General features: G+C 37.3%; 1 protein-coding gene across 9 annotated transcripts; it reads right to left on the bottom strand.

The window, feature by feature from the left end:
* Positions 1 to 318: 318 nt before the first annotated feature.
* Positions 319 to 18,506, bottom strand: LOC105222590 (uncharacterized). Of its 9 annotated transcripts, none has more exons than XM_049451046.1 (6): positions 18,371 to 18,506; positions 9,119 to 10,570; positions 2,255 to 2,384; positions 1,377 to 1,519; positions 967 to 1,314; positions 319 to 904 (listed from the first exon to the last, which is right to left on the bottom strand). In XM_049451046.1, the coding sequence occupies exons 2-6, from the start codon at positions 10,500 to 10,502 to the stop codon at positions 354 to 356; spliced, it is 2,556 nt and encodes an 851-aa protein (XP_049307003.1). In that variant the 5' UTR covers positions 10,503 to 10,570; positions 18,371 to 18,506; the 3' UTR covers positions 319 to 353. The 9 variants fall into 9 exon arrangements, with proteins under 9 accessions (XP_049307003.1, XP_049307004.1, XP_049307002.1 ...); XM_049451047.1 differs by having other exon boundaries at positions 18,376 to 18,473; XM_049451045.1 differs by having other exon boundaries at positions 18,267 to 18,414.
* Between the last annotated feature and the right edge of the window lie 1,154 nt (positions 18,507 to 19,660).

The following is a 19,660-nucleotide window of genomic DNA, read 5'->3' as shown; positions in this document are numbered from 1 at the left end:
CTACAATCTCCGAACAAATTGATTAGATCGGACCACGATAGCATATCGATTTTCGTTGATAAGTGTTGGTATCCACATTTATGTTCTAGGTTTCGCCGATTTTCTCCACATTTTCGATGTAAGCTTGTGGCTTAAGATACTTTTAGGGACTTACAATTCTTTATTCGACTCTGGACTATGGACTTTTTTTAATGTCCGTTCTTCTTAGAAAACTTTTCTTTCAAATTGATCTCAAATAAATAGGTCCAGTGTTGGCTGACGCTTCCAGCTCAGTCGTAGACCGTTGTCCTTCATTGAATGATTCCTTAACACTGAGTGCTTATTGGCAGTCTCTATGTATGTATTAACTGTTTTTATTCGAGCGTGACTTCAAAAATATTTGTACTAAGAATTAGGCTTAAAATAACTGTAAACACAGACGCTAGTTCCAGCTTCGTGGCTGTGTTGCAGACTAAATAGTTGACATAAATGAGAAACTGCGCTGCATTGGGCAACTCGCAAGCCGGATTCGTGCAGGACAACTCATTGCTGGTAAACTGTTGGGCCTGCACGGAAACGTAGAGTGGCGGACAATCCTCGATTTGCGTGTAACCCACACAGAGTTCGCTCAAGTCCAGCGAGTAACCATTGGTGGCAGCTGTCTGGCCACAACTCTGTTCTGGCTGATCCCCACCATCTTTACGATATGGCAGAGGAATCGTACGCGAACTGCAGACAGTAAACGAAGCCGGACATTGAGGCGTGATGCGTAGATAACGCAAACTTGTCGAGCCGAAGAAGTAATTCGGCATAATGCGGTAGAAATTGATGGCACCAGCACGCACATATTGCACCATTTCATTGGCACCGGCCGTATTGGCGTACATAGCGGCGCCACAACGTGGATTAACTAAGCGACGTGGAACTGTGGGGAAAAAGTAGGGTTATTGCTTATAGTAATTAAGGAATGCTTGAAGGTTCACTGACTTTCACGTATGCGTCGCACAACCGGTGTGCCTGCCGTCCAAACGCCATATTCCTCGCCGAGTGGAAAGATATCCTCATGTGGGTTGGGCACCAGATCTTTGAAGCGTATTAGCGCACCGCCACCATAGTAGAGAAAATGTAAGTCGGGCACTGAGTAGTTGAGCTTTTGCAGGAAGTTTAACGCATAGTTCATATCCCAGTCGGGCACATAGGCTATCGGGCTGGGTATAAGCAATGCGATGAGCGAACGTCCACCCAATGAAGAGGTATTACGATCGACGTCCATTATATTCTGTGCTAATTCGGCGGCGGTATTGAGTATCTGTGGTAGGCTGAAACCAGGCTTGTCTGTAAGTATAAAAAAGTCGTGCGTTTGGTACTTGGTTTGGAGCAAGGGCTTGACTACTTACACCACGAATGCGTTGTGATGTTCCAATTCTCGTAAACCGCCGACATATAATGCGTGGTGTTGACCATTATTGTAGCATCCGCGGCGGAAAGCAGTGTGACAGCGCTGGCGTAGGGATTTATATTGAGGCGCTGCAGTACGAAACTGAGAATGAAGGGTTTAAAGTTAATTTGAGCGAATTTTTTTGGTTATGTTAAAAGTAAAGATGGAACGGAATGTGATAGCTGGTTGGTTTTATGTACACATCCAGTTAGTTAGTATATCATAAAGTTCGTCCAAGATAATTGGTTCTGGAAATGAACTCACAAAAACGGACACTCGGCCTAAGTTTACTCTGAAACCATCACCGAACCATCTTCTGTTAAATAAAACGGAGCAACCAATGTGAATTTTCATCGCAAGATGTTACATCCATAAGTCCACAGAAAAAGTTTTGAGAAAGGTCTATCCATTACGGCTCCAACGAGCCGGAACGACTTTCTGTCACACTGTGTATATAATCACACCCTGGACGTGGTCAAAACTTTAAATTCCCCCCTCAAAACTTTAAATTTCCCTATTTCAATGTGAGACTGTTTGAAATACGAGATGTATTTCAATAAATCTCGGACTAAAAACGAGCTCAAGCCCAACATTCGTGCCGCAATCATCACTATACCTCCTGAGATGTTGAAGAAAGTAATAGAGTACGGATTGGAGCAATCTTTTGGCGAGCAAAGACCGAAGCTATTAAATTAAAAGTTCTTTATAATAGGTCCTTGGGTTTTCTTCAAAATTATTCAACTTCCAGCCTGTATATAAAGTACAGGCGTTTGAGGTATTTCCAATAGTATTCTTGCTTTTTTATCTACATAACTTAAGTTCGATAATTTTTCTTACATAACATAATCCGCGACGAAATAATACGGCCATGTCGTATCCAAGAACACAAATATATTCGTCATAATTGTAGTCATATTGTGTATACCCTGGGTCTCCTCAGCGGCATAGCAGTCTGAGTTCATCCAAGCTGTGAAATTGAGAAAAAGTTTCCGTATATTAATGAGGTAGGAATTAATATGGTTAGGTTAGGTTAAGAGGTTGATCCTAAAAGCGAACTCACTTAAACAGCTTATATAATACTCTTACATATATAATAGAACATAATAACCTTATATGTAAGTCGCCAAAGTTCTATGATCCTATCAAAAATTTATTGAGAAGGAGCTAATCTCGGTTTCGGCAATGTCTGCTGGTTCGCTGGAGGTCGGGCTGCCTGTATTTTTCATATTCAGTCTTGCTAATGCTGGACAATACATTTCTTTTGAACTTTTGGTTGGTTTTGGTTCCTAAGTCCTGTCGCTTTTCGACATCCGTAATAAAATTTTTAACCGCTTAATCTACCATCGTTTATCTTGTAGTATAAAATTATATATCGCTTCCAAAAAGTAGAGCTCAAGTTGTAATCGTCCGACAGTTGTAAGCAACAAATCTTTTGAAAGTTAAGTCTAGCTACAAAACATCTGGATTCAATCCTAGTGGTGTCCACCCATAAAAATATATAATGCGAAGCTGACAGGTAGGTTAGTTCCAGTTCCAACAACTTTAAGGAAAGCAAAGAAGGAATCATTGACTCTTTCCGACCAAGATAATCAACTTCAGGCAGAGCGGCTGTCTGACGATGCACCTAAGCCTTTAGCAGGTCCACTGCAAAACCACCTGCACAAAAATCTCCTCACTTTATTGTTTCTTCTCTGAACCACTCCTTTTTCTGAATTTCATTTAGAATCTTTTGGTGAACTTCATCAGTATAAAAAGTTGTATCTGTGCAACCTCTGAAACCTCGTCAGGAAACCGACGATCTATAGTCGCAATCTTTTTTTTACGAAAAAAAGCTCTGCATTCTCACAGAAGATATTTTAAATTCTTCTTCTCTTTTTCTACCTTCTGACAGCTTCTACGTCATTATTGGACCACCACAGTCTGCTAGGATGTCTTCTAATTAGACAGTGACTAGTTAACACTCCTACTAAAGTCCTTATTTCATGCCTTTTGAATTTGAATAGTTCACATGTGGGGTCCATACTCCATTCAGGACGTTTGCCCGCTTGTTGAGCAAGATAGAAATAGACTTCACCGCAACTTAGCTATTTTTATAAAATTTTTCTGGAATCAAATTGCAAGGTGCCTGTACTAGCCAGCTCATTTGCTTCACAGTTACCAGGAATATCAGAATGTCTTGCCTTTGTCATAAAAAGAAGGATTTCTTTAATCACTGTGATCTCCGTTTGGAAGACTCGGCAGTGTTCTGGTAGACGGAAGACGAAATTGGTATCTAGTTTTACTAAGAAGACACTACCGCCCACCCGATTATCTAGTTTGAACACATCCGTATAGATGCTAATCCTTGTGTCCCTGCTCACCTCGCCCTTTTTCCACTCTTCTCTGAAAGGGAAGGCAATATTGGGGATCGAATTTAAATTCAGTTCTATAAGATTACTAGGTATCTTACAATATCCCTTTTAAAGGCCACTAATAGGGAGGATTCCGACAGCCTTTGAGCTGATTTCGCTGTCAGTTTCTTGAGGTACGACTAGGTTATTTACGTCGAGATCTTAAATTGAAAGCATACAATATATAGCTTGTACAAGAACGGAAGCCGCTTGACCTTTCCCAGCGACATCACTCCAGTTCCAAGAAGATCTGACGCTTTCGAGTCCATTTCTGGCCCAATGGTTATCCAAATATGCAAATTGCCGCATTTGGGATGAAGAGCAACCTGAAAAGACTCAAGAGCCGCCATTTCATTCAGAAAAAATCACGGTTTGGTGTGTCTTGTGGGGCTGTGGAATCAACGGTCCATATTTCTGCAAAAATGATGGTGGTGAGAAAGTAATCGTCAATGACGACCGTTATCGCGCCAGACTACCGACTATTTGAACCCTGAAATTGAAGCTCGTGATCCCGGCGACATTTGGTTTCAAAAAGACGACGTCACACAAATAGCATCAATCAGGGGATTTATGGAGAGAACACCTCAGTGAGTAGATAGCACACCATACAACTTTTTCCTGAGGGTATATAAAAAGTCTTAAGTCTATGTGGACAATCCCGCTTCAATTCAGGCCTTGAAACAAACATCACGCGTGTCATTCGCCAGTTACCACTCGAAATGCTCGAACGAGTCATCGAAAATTGGACTCAACGCATGGACCATCTGAGACGCAGTCGCGGCCAACATTTGGAAGATATAATCTTCAAAATATAAACGCCAAAGAATGTTCTTTCGAATGATAATAAACTTTCCCCGTTAAATTTGAAGAGTCTGTGTTTTTTCTTTAAAAAAAAGTAAGGATTCTTGAGATGGATCAACCTTTACTAGCTGCCTTTTGTATGTTTTCCATGCGCTTTATCGCGTATATCTTTTCCATTATTGGCTACTATACTGGAATGTCATATTGTATGTCATAATCGGCCTTAGAACTACTGTGTAGAGCTAATGAGTTACCGAAGGCGTTACCAACCATTTGGGCCCCGCCATCCGTTTGTAGGTGTAATGTGCGTCTAAGTTGCCTTCCATGAACGTTTACTGTTTAAAATTAGTCCGAAGTAGCTTTCGTTATCTCCTATTACTAGTCTGGTATAATTTAATAATGGCTGTATAGAAAATAAATGAGGATTGCACCGCGATCTAAGGTCTATTGTCCTTCTACTAAATCACAACGTCTCAGCTAGCTCCAGGAAAATAATAAAGTCCAGTACACTGCTAGGTTCTATTGAGGCGATGTGATCTCTTTTTAGAAACAAGGATTCAAGGGCCTTTATCCTGCGCCTATGGACTGCTTAGTAGGTGTTCTCTAGTTTCAGACTCCAAGTCGTAGAATCGGCCTTTAACAAAAGAAGCAAGGTCCATGTTATATTCTTGAGTTTAGCAGGTGTTCTGTAGTTTCAGACTCCAAGTCGCAGAACCGGCAATTGACAAAAGAAGCAAGGTCCTTGTTATATAAGTGCTTCTTGAGCTTACAATGGCTTTGTAACTTCGGGAGTTCTGTGTTTCCTAGTGAACGATACCAGCTCTATATCGTTTGCTTTAATGTTAGGATAAAAAAAAAGACTAACAAATTTTTTTTTGCTGATTCACGTTTATGGCATTCGTACTTTATTCGTAATACGATTAAACAATAAATTATAGTGAAATGTAAACCAACAATATGTATATACATATAGATGTATTATTATATGATAGAAATAGAAACTGATGAACTTAGCCGTCTATATAGAAGATCTTCTATTCATTATTCTTATTTGTGTACTATGGAGGATCACGTGACGTGACCTTTTTGCATGCTGATTGAACTTAAAGCTGAATTTCATTACTGTGCTAAGTACATTGGCAACACTGGTAAACCAAAATATGAAAATACGTATGTATGTGTGTAGAAAAAAACTAAAGAAATAAGTCGATCGTGTAACGATACTACTGCAAGGCCTCACGCAGGACGTAAGCCAGCACAATCGTAACGAAACTGGCAAAGAGACCGGCCACGCCACTGTAGCAACCCAAATTGGTCACCGAAATGACGTAACGCGCCTGATTCGGTGTTTGACAAGCATTGTCCGAGCAAGACACTGTTGTCTGTATGGACGTGGGCGCCTGCACGGAGATATACAGCGGTGGGCATTGACTAATGTAACTGTAACCGTTACATGCGTTGGACAGATCATAGGAGAAGCCATTGCCGATTGCGGCGCAAGTGATGTCGGTTGAACCGCCGCTGGCACTGGTGGCATTGCTTTGCGTTGGTAGTGGTACGGTGCGTGAGGTGCATATGATGAACTGGATGCCGCTGGTCGATTGTATGGCGACATTGCGATTGCTGCCGGCGCCGTAGAAGTAATTGGGTACCATGCGATAGAAGTTTGTGCCATTTAAATTGAGATACTGCGCCAATTGATCGGTGCCCCACGAGGGCGTGATCCAGTTGGAACCGCAACGTGGATTGATGATACGACGCGGAACTGCAGATGGTGTGCGTGTGAAGGAAAAAATACAATTCTCAGTTAGAATTAAGCCAGTGAGTGAAATGAGGAGCGCAGTCCCCCAAACTTACTTTGAACGATGCGCGACACTACCGGTCCGGACGAAACGGACGGCGTGCTGCCTGTATTTAGCGTGAACAAATCTTGACTGGGATCTCGTACGAATGTTGCAAAGCGGCTGATCTGACCGCTGCTATAGTATATGAAATGTAGATCGGGTACTTGTTCGTAAATGTATTGCAGTTGTGTGGTGGCATAGGAGGAATCGCTGGAGCTCACTTGAACTGTGCTATAGGGCATCATTAAAGCGATTAGCGAGCGTCCGCCCACTGAGGAGTTGCTTTGTTCGGCAGTCATGTAGGCTTGGGTCAAGTTTTGTATGGTCTGCAAGACGTTGGGCAAATTAAAGCCGGCGGTATCTACAGCGCATAGGTTGCGATGAAGAAGAGAGAATAATTTATTTATTTTGGTTTTTGTATTAGTAAGAGATTAGAGTATTGTAACTCAGCGAACTCACATTGTGCCTGCAGGGTCACATTCCAGCCTTGATAAATATCGGGTAGATAATTGGTGGTATTGACAATAACCGAACCATCGTTAGCAGCTAATAAGGTCACCGAACTGGCATAGGGGTTTATGTTGAGACGCTGTAGTATGTAACTGTAAAATGCAAGGAGCGTTTATTTATGTGTCTGTGAGAGAGATTATATGCAAAATGCTGGTTTTGAAACACTCACACGAGATAGTCAACAATAGTGTTGTATTGCCAGGTTGTATCCAAGAACACATAGATATTGGTCATGGGTGTTATCATATTGGTAACGCTATTGGCGCTGCTGCTAACGGTACAGGTAACGTCGTTAAGACTATTCGCTGAAATGAGAGAAAATAGTGTGATTGAGTTAGACGAGCTGGAAGCTTAAATATTTTAATGAAAAAGTTGAAGAACTGTGATGATGAATTTGAATTGAAGGTATCAGCATTATGAGCAACTCTGTAAACAAGACCGTATTTTCGAGATACAGAAAATCGATATAGAACCCAAGTGCATTGCTGCGAAGGTCGTTGTTAAGGAAGCTGGGTACATAAAGAAGTTTATACTGGATCATTTTGAAAGTCTCTGCATCTTCGATTTTATCCCTAAAAATTTTGACCACGGTGCCGCAGAGTCTACTTCTGTTCCATTTTTTCTGTACATATACTGAGGGAAATGAGGATGGAGACGCTGGAGAAGAGGGGCATTGAACTTTTTTATAGATGGGTTGAAACTCAGAAGGAAAGTTGAAGAATAGATTTGTGTAAGAAGCATAATTCAAGCCTACTTGTGTAATATCGAATTACTGCAAGGTTCAAGCTGAGCAGTTCTGAGCTCGTTCACTCTGGGCTCAACGTTAGTAATGGACTGTATGAACTCACTTTCCATAGCATCCGCCTACTTTATTTACAGACTCGGTTTTGTTAGGATGGTAAGGATGAGATAAGTTGTCGTCGACGTCATCGAACGGCAGGCCTGTTAGACGGGGTCGGACCAAAGGGATAAGGGTGTCAGATGTGTAGCTTTAGCAGCGCATGTGAAAAGGTAACTAGTGTCATGCGAGGATTCATTACACGACGTACATACATATGTTTGATATATCAGGGTCTATTCTGGAAATATAGTCGGAAGTTAGTTGCGTCCGAAGTCTGGTCGGCGTAATGTCCTATGTCGTCAACATAGTTGAGGAATGACCTCTTAGTACACTTAGGAGGCGGTTCCGCTCCAAACAGGTGACTACAGGGATGATTTCTTTAAAAGCACCCCAGGAGGAACTGCTTGAAAATGAGTTCATTATGATCCCTAACTGGGAACATATGGGTCTCACTATGCAGGTGTTCGATAAGAGACATCAAGAAGCTTCCTGTCGTAGTCGTAGAATATTGGGGAGTTATGGACCGGCCGGGCGATTGCCTTGTATGTTGCCAACAAAGTTTCTTTGTTCGAGGAAGCGAGAAAGGAAGAAAGGTCGGAGAGATAGCCGTTAACAGACTCGTCTATATGCCTGGTCCTTACTTCTATTACACTAAATTGGGTACGAGTTGAGAATTTCTTGCGTTCGATCGTTGGATCTCTGGACTTCGTGTAAGCTTAGCTTATTAACAACTTGCTCCTGTGCGATTGCGAGATCCTTCTGTCATAGTAAAGTTCATCTTGCAGCAATCGTACTGCACTTCACTGCTTGGTTTCCACACGGCAAGTTAGATCAATTTAACTTCCAGGATATAACAATTTTTTCGGAATAGCTTAACCTGAACGAGGCTGAACTAAAGAAACCCGGAAAAGAATCGTTTCGAATCTGCAAAATAAACTTCACTACAGAGGTATCTTTTCCAAGCATCTTCACTGATAGTCTACCTTAAATACAGTCTTCGATAGTGCGAATATACTAACAGATGATTTGAAAACATGGACCAGGTAAAGAACCAAATTCAGCTCTCGATGAACTGGTCTCAGAAGTTGGTCCTAAGATTTGAACTTCTTCTCATTGCTACAGGTATGAGACCTTACATTGATAGATAATGTCTTTTCATGAACTTTTTATTGTTTCTATTTTTTTGTTCCTCAAAAAAAGCTACGCTTTTGATGTATCTACATATTATGCTATGGTAAGCTTTTACGAAATTACTTAGGATGCAAAAACTCATTAGATAATCGACCCTTAAAATATACTTTTGGGGAATACTCACGGACATAGGATTGCAGAGCAGCTGCAGCCGACGACGAGAATGTCGCAATGTTAGCCGCTGACAATGTGACACCCAGTTGCATTTCACGATCCAATACCTGAGAGAAAGCGCTGGTCTGCACGATCATCTGATCGCTTGGAGCATATGTTGCGAAGTTAGCTTTGCGGTTGCATGCCATGATGCCACTATTCAATACGCCGTTCGTCGAGTAGTACATGCGCAACAGTTGTGACAGCTTCATATTTGACGACTGCGTACGCCACGAGACGATATTCTGTGCAATAATCAGGCCATCCAAACCGCCACGTATCTCGGCGTCGGTCATTTCAAAGTTTTGACGCTGCGACAAGAAGTACCATTCGGGCATGACGGTGCTATTCCAAGCGCCATTAGCGCCCACCGAAGCCGTCTCGGTGGATGTGAACGGCACTTGCACCAGCGCCACTTCGGCCAAATCGCCCGCCAGTGTGGCGGCCCAACGATTGTCCACGCCTACGGTGGCTGTCTGTGGCAGATTTGTATAGCCATTACTACGGCTCGATAGCGCCAACAATGTGCGCAACTGTACAGTTTGTTGTTGTAAGCCGGTGGCAACACCAGCTAGCAATGCACCGGCAGCTACTGTGCCCCAAGGTGTCCAAATAACACCATTCTCCACGGGACATTGACTGATTGTAGTGCTGGTCGTGGTACCCGTACTCGTCCAGCCGAAGTCGTAATCGAGCGCATTGTAAGCGCCCTTCTTGAGACCGCGTTTCTGCGCTTTAGCTTTGAAACTCTCCAACACCTCGACATCGCCGACAAAACCGCCTTTACGTTCCACATTCGGGGAGCGTCGTAAGCGTTGCGCGCGATACTGTGACAAATTATTACATACGGAACTCTCATCGCCGCGCGTGCGCAAATCCAGTGAGCTGGAGATCATAAAGTGTAGCGAACAACGCTCCTCACGTGTCAGCGTGCTGTTGGGGAAGGTGAAGGCATTGCCGGGTATCAGACGTGATAGTAAGATGCGGAATTTCGGAAACTGGAAACCGGTCGGACTGTATGGTATTACGCCAGGCGATTCGGCTACATTATAGGCGCGCTGTATGCCATCCTGACGGAAGCGCTGTAGCAGCGCCACCGATAGCGTGCGCATATCATAGCTGTAGGTGGGTGTGTTCTCCACTTTTTCGATTAGTGAAATCAGCGTTTCGATCGTGGCCGGCAGGCGATTTTGACGATTCATAAAATAGCTGGTATTATAGCATTCCTCAAGTGAGGGTGGTATCTGTGGCATAATATTTTCTTGCGCATACGTGTCGCCTATGCTACAACATAGGAAGGATAGACAGAGCAGCAATAGTGGTGCGCCCATGCGCATCACGTTCGTTGGTGACATACTGTTTGCTGTTGGTGGATTACGTAGGAATCCGTTAGTGCTTCGTTAAGTTTGAAATCGTTTGGTGGCTGAAATGAGAAAGAATTGGAGAAGATTTGTCAGGGTTTGGATTTTTTTGAACTTTATATACATAGCTTAGCATAAAATTGTAGAAAAATTGTTCAGTAAGATATGAGGGAAAAATTGGGAACATAAACTCGAGTTTAATATTTTGTGTTTATAAAGAATTTATAAGTTTTCACTTTGGAATGCTTAAAAGGCTTATTATATTAATTTTTGTATTTCCGGAAATTTGAAGAAAAATGTTTGCTATATTAAATTTTATATCTATGGGTGGTGTTTAATGCCAAACTCCACAATTTTCTGTAAACTCCGAAAATTCGGAGTTTATGGAAAGTTAAAGAAAAACGTTTGCCATATTAATTTATATATTTCTGGGCAGTATTTAATGCTAAGCTCCACAATTTTCAGTGAACTCCGAAATTCGGAGTTTATGGCGAGTTAAAGAAAAATGTTAGTTACATTAATTTTTATATCTCTGGGTAGTGTTTAATGCCAAACTCAACAATTTTCGGTAAACTCCGAAAATTCGGAGTTTATGGATAGTTAAAGGAAAATGTTTGCCATAATAATTTTTGCATTTCCGGGCTGTAGTTATTGCTAAACTCCACAAATTTCAGTAAACACCGAGAAAAATGGTGTTTAAGGCGAGGTAAAGAAGAAGAGTTAACACTATTAATTTTTGTAATAATCTCCACAGTGTTCAATAAATTCGATTTTGTAGAAATATTCTAAAGTTATGTAACAGCTTTCAATGAGTGTTAAGTAGAACTGTCAGAAATTACAAATTTTATAAAAATATTTTTCTTCGGAGGTATTGGCATGTAAATTCAGGTATATGCCTAAAAATTGCCAAAAAGTTAAGTAATATTCCAAATTATTTAATAAATAGTTGTTATTACGAAATTTCGTTAGTTTTATCTACCCTTGGCATACTAACTTTAAACCCCATTAATCATACGCCTAGTCATACCCAAATAGTTTGGTGCTCAATTTGCTGCTGTCTTACTTTATTGTCGCCTATTTTGTTAACATTATTCTAATTGCGGACATTTTAAACATAGTTGTACCACTACACATGTATTATTGCTTATGTAGGGGTGTGTGTGTGAGTTGCACACATTCAGCCTCTATAATTTGTACCTCAAAAGCACCTGTGCTTATCTACCACTAAACTAATAGCAACCTAATAAAATGTACACATTTTTATCAGCATTGAACTGCTAGCAGCAATTAGGTACATAAAGTGGCGAGCTCGCGTTATTATAAATAAATTTTATTATCTTGAAAATGTTTGTAAGTATAATACAAGAGCATGTATATGTAATGAAGTGGTCAAAAATGTTAAATTAATTTTTACACGGCATGTTGTAATCGATTGGCTGTCAACCTTGAATTCTTGCATGTAAGTGATTAAAATTGTATGTGTGAGTGAGCGACCATATATGTATATATTATTTACAGGCACTTACATGCATGTATATATATATGTATATAATATATATAAGGACAAGTATTTATTAAATTGAGTCATCGATATTGTGAGTAACAATGCGAGTTGCAAGAACAACTGAGGTGATTAGCGCCACTTATTGCAAACATTTTGTTGTGTATTACTATTTCCTCAACTTGAGTTGAATTTCTTTGCTTTCTGCATTCAAAAAATTTACTAATTATGCAATAAGGAAAATTTCAGCAATTTCAGCAATTAATTGTTCTCATTTAACAAACCAAAAATAAAGAAATTTCTTGTCAGATGGATAAGTGATCTAATACATCTTGCTACAAATAATCATTTCCCCAACTTAAGATCATTTTCTTTGCTGTTTATGTATAAAAAGATTTCTAATTGTGCAATTAAGAAAATTTCAGCAATTTAACATCTAATTGTCATTAATATACTACAAAAAATTTATTCAATTTATTGTCAAATTAAGTATAGTATACCCATTTTCAATGTTTTTTCTGTAAAAAAAACTTTTAATTGTGCAATTAAGAAACTTGTTGGCAATTTAACATTTGATTGTATTTAATTTACAAACAAAAAACTCAATTTACAAATAAAAACTCGTACCAACGGTCAATCATTTTCTTAACTTGACATACATTTCTTTGCTTTCTCTACCCCAAAAAAATTCTAATTGTGCAATTAAGAAAATTTCAGCAATTTAAAAATGAATTGTCCTTAATTTACAAACAAAAAAAATCAATTAATACCAACGGATGACAATTTTCTCAATTTGAAATCAATTTCTTTGGTCTCCAAGTCAAAAAATATTTCTAATTGCGCAATTAAGAAAATTTCAGAAATTTAGCATTTAATTGACCTTATTTAGAAGCAAAATATTAATTAATTTGTTTCCCAATTAGTAACTTATCTAGTACATTTTGATAGGAATAATAAATTTCTCAATTTGATATCAATTTCATAGCTTTTTTTTTGTCGATTAAATACTTCTAATTGTGCAATTAAGAAACTTCTTGACAATTTGGCGTTTAATTGTTTTTAGTTTACAAACCAAAAAAAAAATCAACTAATACCAACGGGTAACCATTTTCGTAATTTTAGTTGAATTTCCTTGCTTTGTGTATCCTAAAAATTTGCTAATTGTGTAATTAAGAGCATTTAGCAATTTAGCAATTTAGTATTTTATTGCATTTAATTTATCGATCAAAAACTAAGTAATTTGTTGTCAAATTAGTATATTCTGATATGAATAACCATTATCAATCTCCTAATTTCAATATTCAAAAAAAATTATAATTAAGTTAATTGCTTAATTTCAACAATTTAACAAATTAATTGTGCTCAATTAACAAACCACAAAGATTAGTCAATTTGATGTGCATTTAAGAAAAACCTAAGTTAAGACACTTAATGTTTTTAATTTACAATTGAAACAATTAACTAATTGTCCAATTAGTATTTAATTGTTCAATTAGTAAACCTCAAAATATGTAAATTTTTTTATGTAAAAATCTATCCTTATGTAATTAAGGAAATTTCCGCAACTTAACAACTAATTGTGCTCAATTAGTAAACTCCAAAAATTAGTCAATTTATTGTACATTTAATAAGAAACTAAATTTAACTACTAATTATTCTCAATTAATATTCGAAACAATTAACTAATTGCCCAATTAGTATTTAATTGCTCAATTAAATAACCCCAAAAATTAATAAAAAACTAAATTTAATTACTGATTGTTCTCAATTCAAAATTGAAATAATTGCCCAATTAGTGTTTAATTGAAAATTAATTAAATTAAAATTCTCAATTTTTTGGATTTTAACTAAAATATATTCAAAATATGTTTAGAAGGCTGTCAAATACAATTGGGTTAGCTAAATTGAGTAAGCTTGAACAACACTTTATTTAACTCAGCTAATTGAGTTTTTTTTTTAATTATACGTAATTAGCTTTTGTTACTAATAGAAAAATGAACAAGAGTCCAAATTCACTAATACAAATTTCCGTAACCTATGTTTCCTAAGGCAATCTTGATTTGGACCTTTAGATAGAGAGACTAAATCTGTAGCTGAGACTCCATTTACATATATAATATATTTAAGCGTGCTTGTGAGGCAATTAACCTTATTAAGCGCCTGAAAAGTCGGTAAAAATCCTCGAAGCGGGTGTCAAATAGGGAATGGGTGTCGCTGCTTACAATGTCATAATTTAAACTGGCTCCTGGCAGAGTCATTACATTATAGGCAGGTGACCCTTAGCGAAGGATGACGTATTTTCCAATTGTTGGACTGCTTTACATGCATCCTCAGAAGTAGGTGGATGGGTAATTGCTGGAGCTAGAGACCTCTCAATATAAAACTCAGTATGGAGGACAAAAAAGGAACGAAACGTACTGGGATATCAGTCCAAACGTCGCTGGGAGACGAGGCTGCTATCATTGGCGCACACAGCGATCATAGGAGCTGCGCCTTGAGTAACGAGATATGAGACAATATGTGTATATAATGAACAAGTTAATGACTAAGCTAACACGGAGAACCATAAACAATCAGGAAACCATAAATACTATATCTTATTTTCAATATTATTGAAATTCATGTTTTTAAAAAATATTATTGCTGAGTGCTGATCAATTACATATACGTCTGTAAGATATACATATATGTATATAGTATTATTACGCATAAATACCATATATGTTAATGACTCACATATGGCAGCTATAAATAATTACCTGCCAGCCATTTTATAATAAAGCAAACTATCTGAAATTTCAAAATACTAAACCCCATTATTTACAAGCTTTGCACCTGATACCATAGAGAAATCGCTTGTGAAATCGCCAAGTGGAATTTGTTTGCTTTATTCACTTGCTTCACTTATCGATTGTAAACGCTATCAATACCAAGAACTATAAACAAAATGAATGAAATATTCAAGCGATGACGTCACCTAAAAAAACGCAGGTACCACTGTGTGTTTCTATAGACCTTTTCAACGAAAAAGTAAATGCGTTTTGAGTGTGCAAAGAAGTTAAAAAATAAAAAGCTGACAGGAGAGCGCCGATAAGAACAGGTGCCTGCTCTAACAGAGCTTGAAAACGTAAAAATATATTATGAGTATATAAAACATATTCATGTGTGTATATTTATGTACCATATGTATATAGTATATCTAAAGTTGTGTGTATAAAGATACTCAATATGCACATATCCGATATAGGCTTTATGTAGATAAGATATATACTCCGTGATATAAGTTTAACTGTGAACCGAATGCCTTAAAAACAGTTTTAGTTATTATTTTTATTCATTGGAATCAAAAAGAAATAAATTCAGATAAACAGAATCAATAAAAGAAGGGCCATTTTATGAGGCACAATGTCAACCGGAAGTTGGAAAAATAATTATGTCAAGTAAATGCGGTTTAGGGAAAGTATCGAAACGCATTTATTAATTTTTAAGAGCAGTCCACGAGGTCAGAGACGAACCTTTTACATATGGCTCAAGTAGCTCATGATTTTCGGTCTTAGACTCACACAGGACTGAATAGCAATTACCCATCTGAAAAACAACAAGGCGGCGTGGCCCGATGGATTGCCGGCCGAGCTAATCAAATGTGGAGGCGATGAAATAAATCTTCCTTATTTATAGAATATGGAGAGACGAAAGCATGCACGATGCTTGGAATTAAAAGTGCTCTGACCAAAACCACACCATGAGATAACCCACAGTTTGCGGTAACTGCCGCGGATAAGCCTTCTCAACATCGCATACAAGGTTCTATCGAGCGTACTGTGTGAAAGATTAAAGCCCATCGTCAACAAACATATTGGACCTTATCAGTGTGGCTGTACGCCTGGAAAATCTACAACTGACCATGCGCCAAATCTTGGAAAAGGTCCGTGAAAAGACGATCGACACACATAATCTCTTCGTCGATTTTAAAGCAGCGCGAAAAGTGGTGCCTACGCACTAATACGGCTGTGAAAACTGACGTTAGCCATTACCAAAGGCTCCGTTAGGATCGGGAAGGACCTCTCCGAGCCGTTCGATGTCAAACAAGGTTTCAGGCAAGTCTACTACTAACGACTAACTTTTGCCACAGGCGCTACTTCGGACTGAACAGGCAATTGAGAAGTAAAGTCCTCTCTCGAAGAACAAATTGTACTAGTCGGTCATCATTCTCATCCTGCTATATGGTGCAGAGGCATGGACGATGGCAACAGCTGATGAGTCGGCGTTACGAGTTTTCGAGAAAAAGGTTTTGGGTAAGAGCAATGGTCCCTTTCGCATTAGCAACGTCAGATACCGCAGTCTCTGGAACGATGAGCTGTACGAGATATACGACGCCATTCACATACGAGTAGTTCAGCGAATTAAGAGACAGCGGCTATGCCTGCTAGGTTATGTGGTCCGAATGGATGGAAACTTTCCAGCTCTCAAAATATTCGACGCAGTACCCGCCTTGGAAAGCAGAGGAGAAGAACCTGGCTGCACTTGGTGTATCGAATTGGCACCAAATTGCGAAAAGAAGAAACGACTGACTGAACGCTGTTGTAAGCTCGGCTATAACCGCGTAAACTTTGTCTTCACACAATAAAAAAAGAATAGTATAAATTTCAATTTCGATTGAAGATTCTCGACTATTCATTTAGGTAGAGTTCGATTTCACTAATTTTTCAGGCCGGATGGATTGAATTCGAACATTTTTTTTTAACTTTTCGAAAATCAAAATTTTCAGGCGTAAACTGGTTTTGAAAAAGCATATGCTCCCGCGAAAACCTTATTGAAGAAATTTTCTAAAAAAATATTGGTTTTTAAGAACTAAAAGTATGCTGCAGACCGTTACTTTTTAGTTTTCAAAATTACCGCAGTTTTTGTTGCACACTTATACAGATATTATAGTATATATTTTTATATTATTTTATCTAAAATATGCCTTTTTTTATTTTCCATCTAAACAACAATTTTTTTCTAAAACAAATTTTTTTTCTGGCTTTATTAGTCCGATTATTAGTCAGTGCGATTACAAATCAACACTACGGCCAAGCTTAACGGTCTGTCGATAAGAAGCACAAACTGATAAGGAACAGGTGAATGTGGAATCAGCGAAATTCATGTTATAACGGTAGATATTTGAGGTATATGCACATATACGTACATATATTTATATATCACAAGTAAATAACATATTTCGAGCTTGTTGGTGTGCTGTTCCAATATATTTTTTTATTTCAGCTTTGAACAGGGTTTTCTGTACACTTTTTTCTTTTTAGTTAACTATTTTGGCCACTATGATTCAGGTCTGCCGATAAGATATTGTTAATATTGTATATTTTATATAATACATGTACATATGTATGTATTCATAAGAGTGCATGTGTTCGTGCTGGTCTTTGCCGCAGCTATTTGGCTCTCGTTGATAAGCAAGCTAGTTACTGCGTTTTTTTTTTCACTTTTTACAGTTGAAAATCTTTTTTTATATTGTCACTTACAGGTTTTTATTACACAAAAAAATTCAAAATTTTTAATGTTCGAAAATTTTAAAATTCATTTTTGTTTTCACTTTTCATTTTCGAAAATTTTTTGAATTTAAAAATTAATTTTATTTTATTTTTTCACTTTCAGATTCCTGTTAACAAAAAATCTCAAAATTTTTCATTTTCGAAAAACAACTATTTTCGAAAATTTTTGTCAAATTTGAAAATTTAAAGTTTAATTTTGAATATTTTTGAAAATTTTAAAAATTATTTTTATTTTTACATTTGCATATTTTTATTAATAAAAAATTTGAAAATTTTTCATTTTCGAAAACATTTAAAATTTCAAATTTAAAAATCAATTTTATTTTTTAATCATTTGCAGATAACTGTTAACAAAAATTTAAAAATTCTTAATTTTCAAAAAGAAATTTATTTTCGAAAAAAAAAATCATTTTCGAAAAAAAAAATCATTTTCGAAAATTTAAAAATTTCGAAAATATATTTGTTTACATGTTTAGTTGAATTTTACAAAAAAATTTGAATTTTTTTAATTTCGAAATTTTCGAAAATTTTTGCATTTCAAAATTTACAAATTTCCGTAAATAGATTTGTGTGTTCGTAGTTTTTTTTTTGAAACTGTTCACATTTATTGCGTCTTTTTTTTCAAGTTTCATTAGCAATTTTCTCAACATCCGCTCTTATTTTAAAACTTTTTTTCTTATCTTAACCAACTTATGTTCCACTCACAATTCTATTACACTTGCTCTTTTTCAAATAAGCCACTTAGAAAACCACAAAATATTGTTTTTTATCTAAATAGTCGTTACAATTATAGACAGCGGTACACGCACCTTACCCACTCTTTCGCTTGATCGTACTAAGTTTCGTTTCTCGTGTCGGCAACGGCGAACACCTTTAAAAAAGCGCTATAAGCCCACAACTAGTGTTTCGCTTATCTTCAAATAGATAAGAATTTATCATGCGCGCCAAAGTTTCGAAAGCCAAATGCTGACTAACTAGCACTGGACAAATACAACTTTATGCTGATAAGATAGCGGCAAAGCAGATATAACGGCGAAATCTCGAAGAAGTTTTGTTTTCTGACTAGATGCTTCTAAGCACTAGGGAACTAGTATGAAAGGAGTTCATAATTGACGATAATGTTAGGTATTTTCACTGAGTTTCACGACAGTTTCAGAGTATTGAAAATATTTCCACCCGTTACTCCTGCAAAGAATGGAGAGTAATAGTTATTCGAAAAAAGCGATATCGGATTTTTGGTTCCTTTGTTAGATTTCACAACACTGTCCATAGTACTTCGTCGAACAAAATGTAGTCACTTTTCTTAAAAATATATTTTACTTCCAAACTATTTCATTTTATTGCCGGGTTACTTTTAGCAACGAATATAATATGTATGTATATGTGCTTTAGTAACTGTGTACAGAATTTCAAAACAATGGTTTACTTTGTATTTTGGGCGTTACCTTCAGCCAGGCAGGCATGTTTTTACCCAAAACAAGTTTATGGGAAAAATTTATCAGTTTATTTTGAATGCCGTTTCGTTTTCTTACTGATTACCTTCATTGGTTTTTAAGAAGGGTTAATAATATTAGTATTTAATGGAGCTAGTATTAAACTGAGACACTCGAGATTCGAGCACCTAGCTTTTTAGTTTTGACTGCCCTAATAGTGGTAGAAATAGAGATTATGGCAATTTCTTCTAAACACTTTTATGAAGTACGTTTGACAGGAATATACAGAAGCCCTTTTTGTCATGAATAAAAGCAGACTGGAAGAGATTTTACAGTTACTATGAAAGTTTGACAGTTCGCTTCTGTTTTGACGTGTCGCTAGCTTGTCTCTGACATTTTCGGATTGAAAGCTATATAACTAATCTTTAAGCGCCTAAAACATAGTATATATATTAAGGCTTTTAATTGACTTGCATTCACTTGCTTTATATGAAGACTCTTTCAAGCAAATACCTCTACAATACATATAAATTATGATAAGATATGTTTAGATAAATTCCTTAGATAAAGAATAAAAAATGTTTTATACATTATCACAGTCCTAACTGCTATGCTAGTTGCATACTTTCTGCTCCAATAAGTCAAAATTTGCTCTAAATATAGGAA

Source organism: Bactrocera dorsalis, chromosome 3, assembly GCF_023373825.1.
Source record: "Bactrocera dorsalis isolate Fly_Bdor chromosome 3, ASM2337382v1, whole genome shotgun sequence".
In the NCBI taxonomy this organism is placed as follows: domain Eukaryota; kingdom Metazoa; phylum Arthropoda; class Insecta; order Diptera; family Tephritidae; genus Bactrocera; species Bactrocera dorsalis.
This window is presented reverse-complemented; position numbering and strand designations above follow the sequence as displayed.

What these genes read in the sequence shown, in the direction of transcription:
- LOC105222590 (XM_049451046.1), bottom strand. Translation starts at nt 10,502, where the DNA reads ATGTCACCAACGAACGTGATGCGCATGGGCGCACCACTATTGCTGCTC. An exon ending in TGCTCTGCAATCCTATGTCC is followed by an intron (nt 2,385 to 9,118) that starts GTGAGTATTCCC and finishes TCAATTTCACAG; the next exon opens with CTTGGATGAACTCAGACTGC. An exon ending in TTCGTCGCGGATTATGTTAT is followed by an intron (nt 1,520 to 2,254) that starts GTAAGAAAAATT and finishes CTTCATTCTCAG; the next exon opens with TTTCGTACTGCAGCGCCTCA.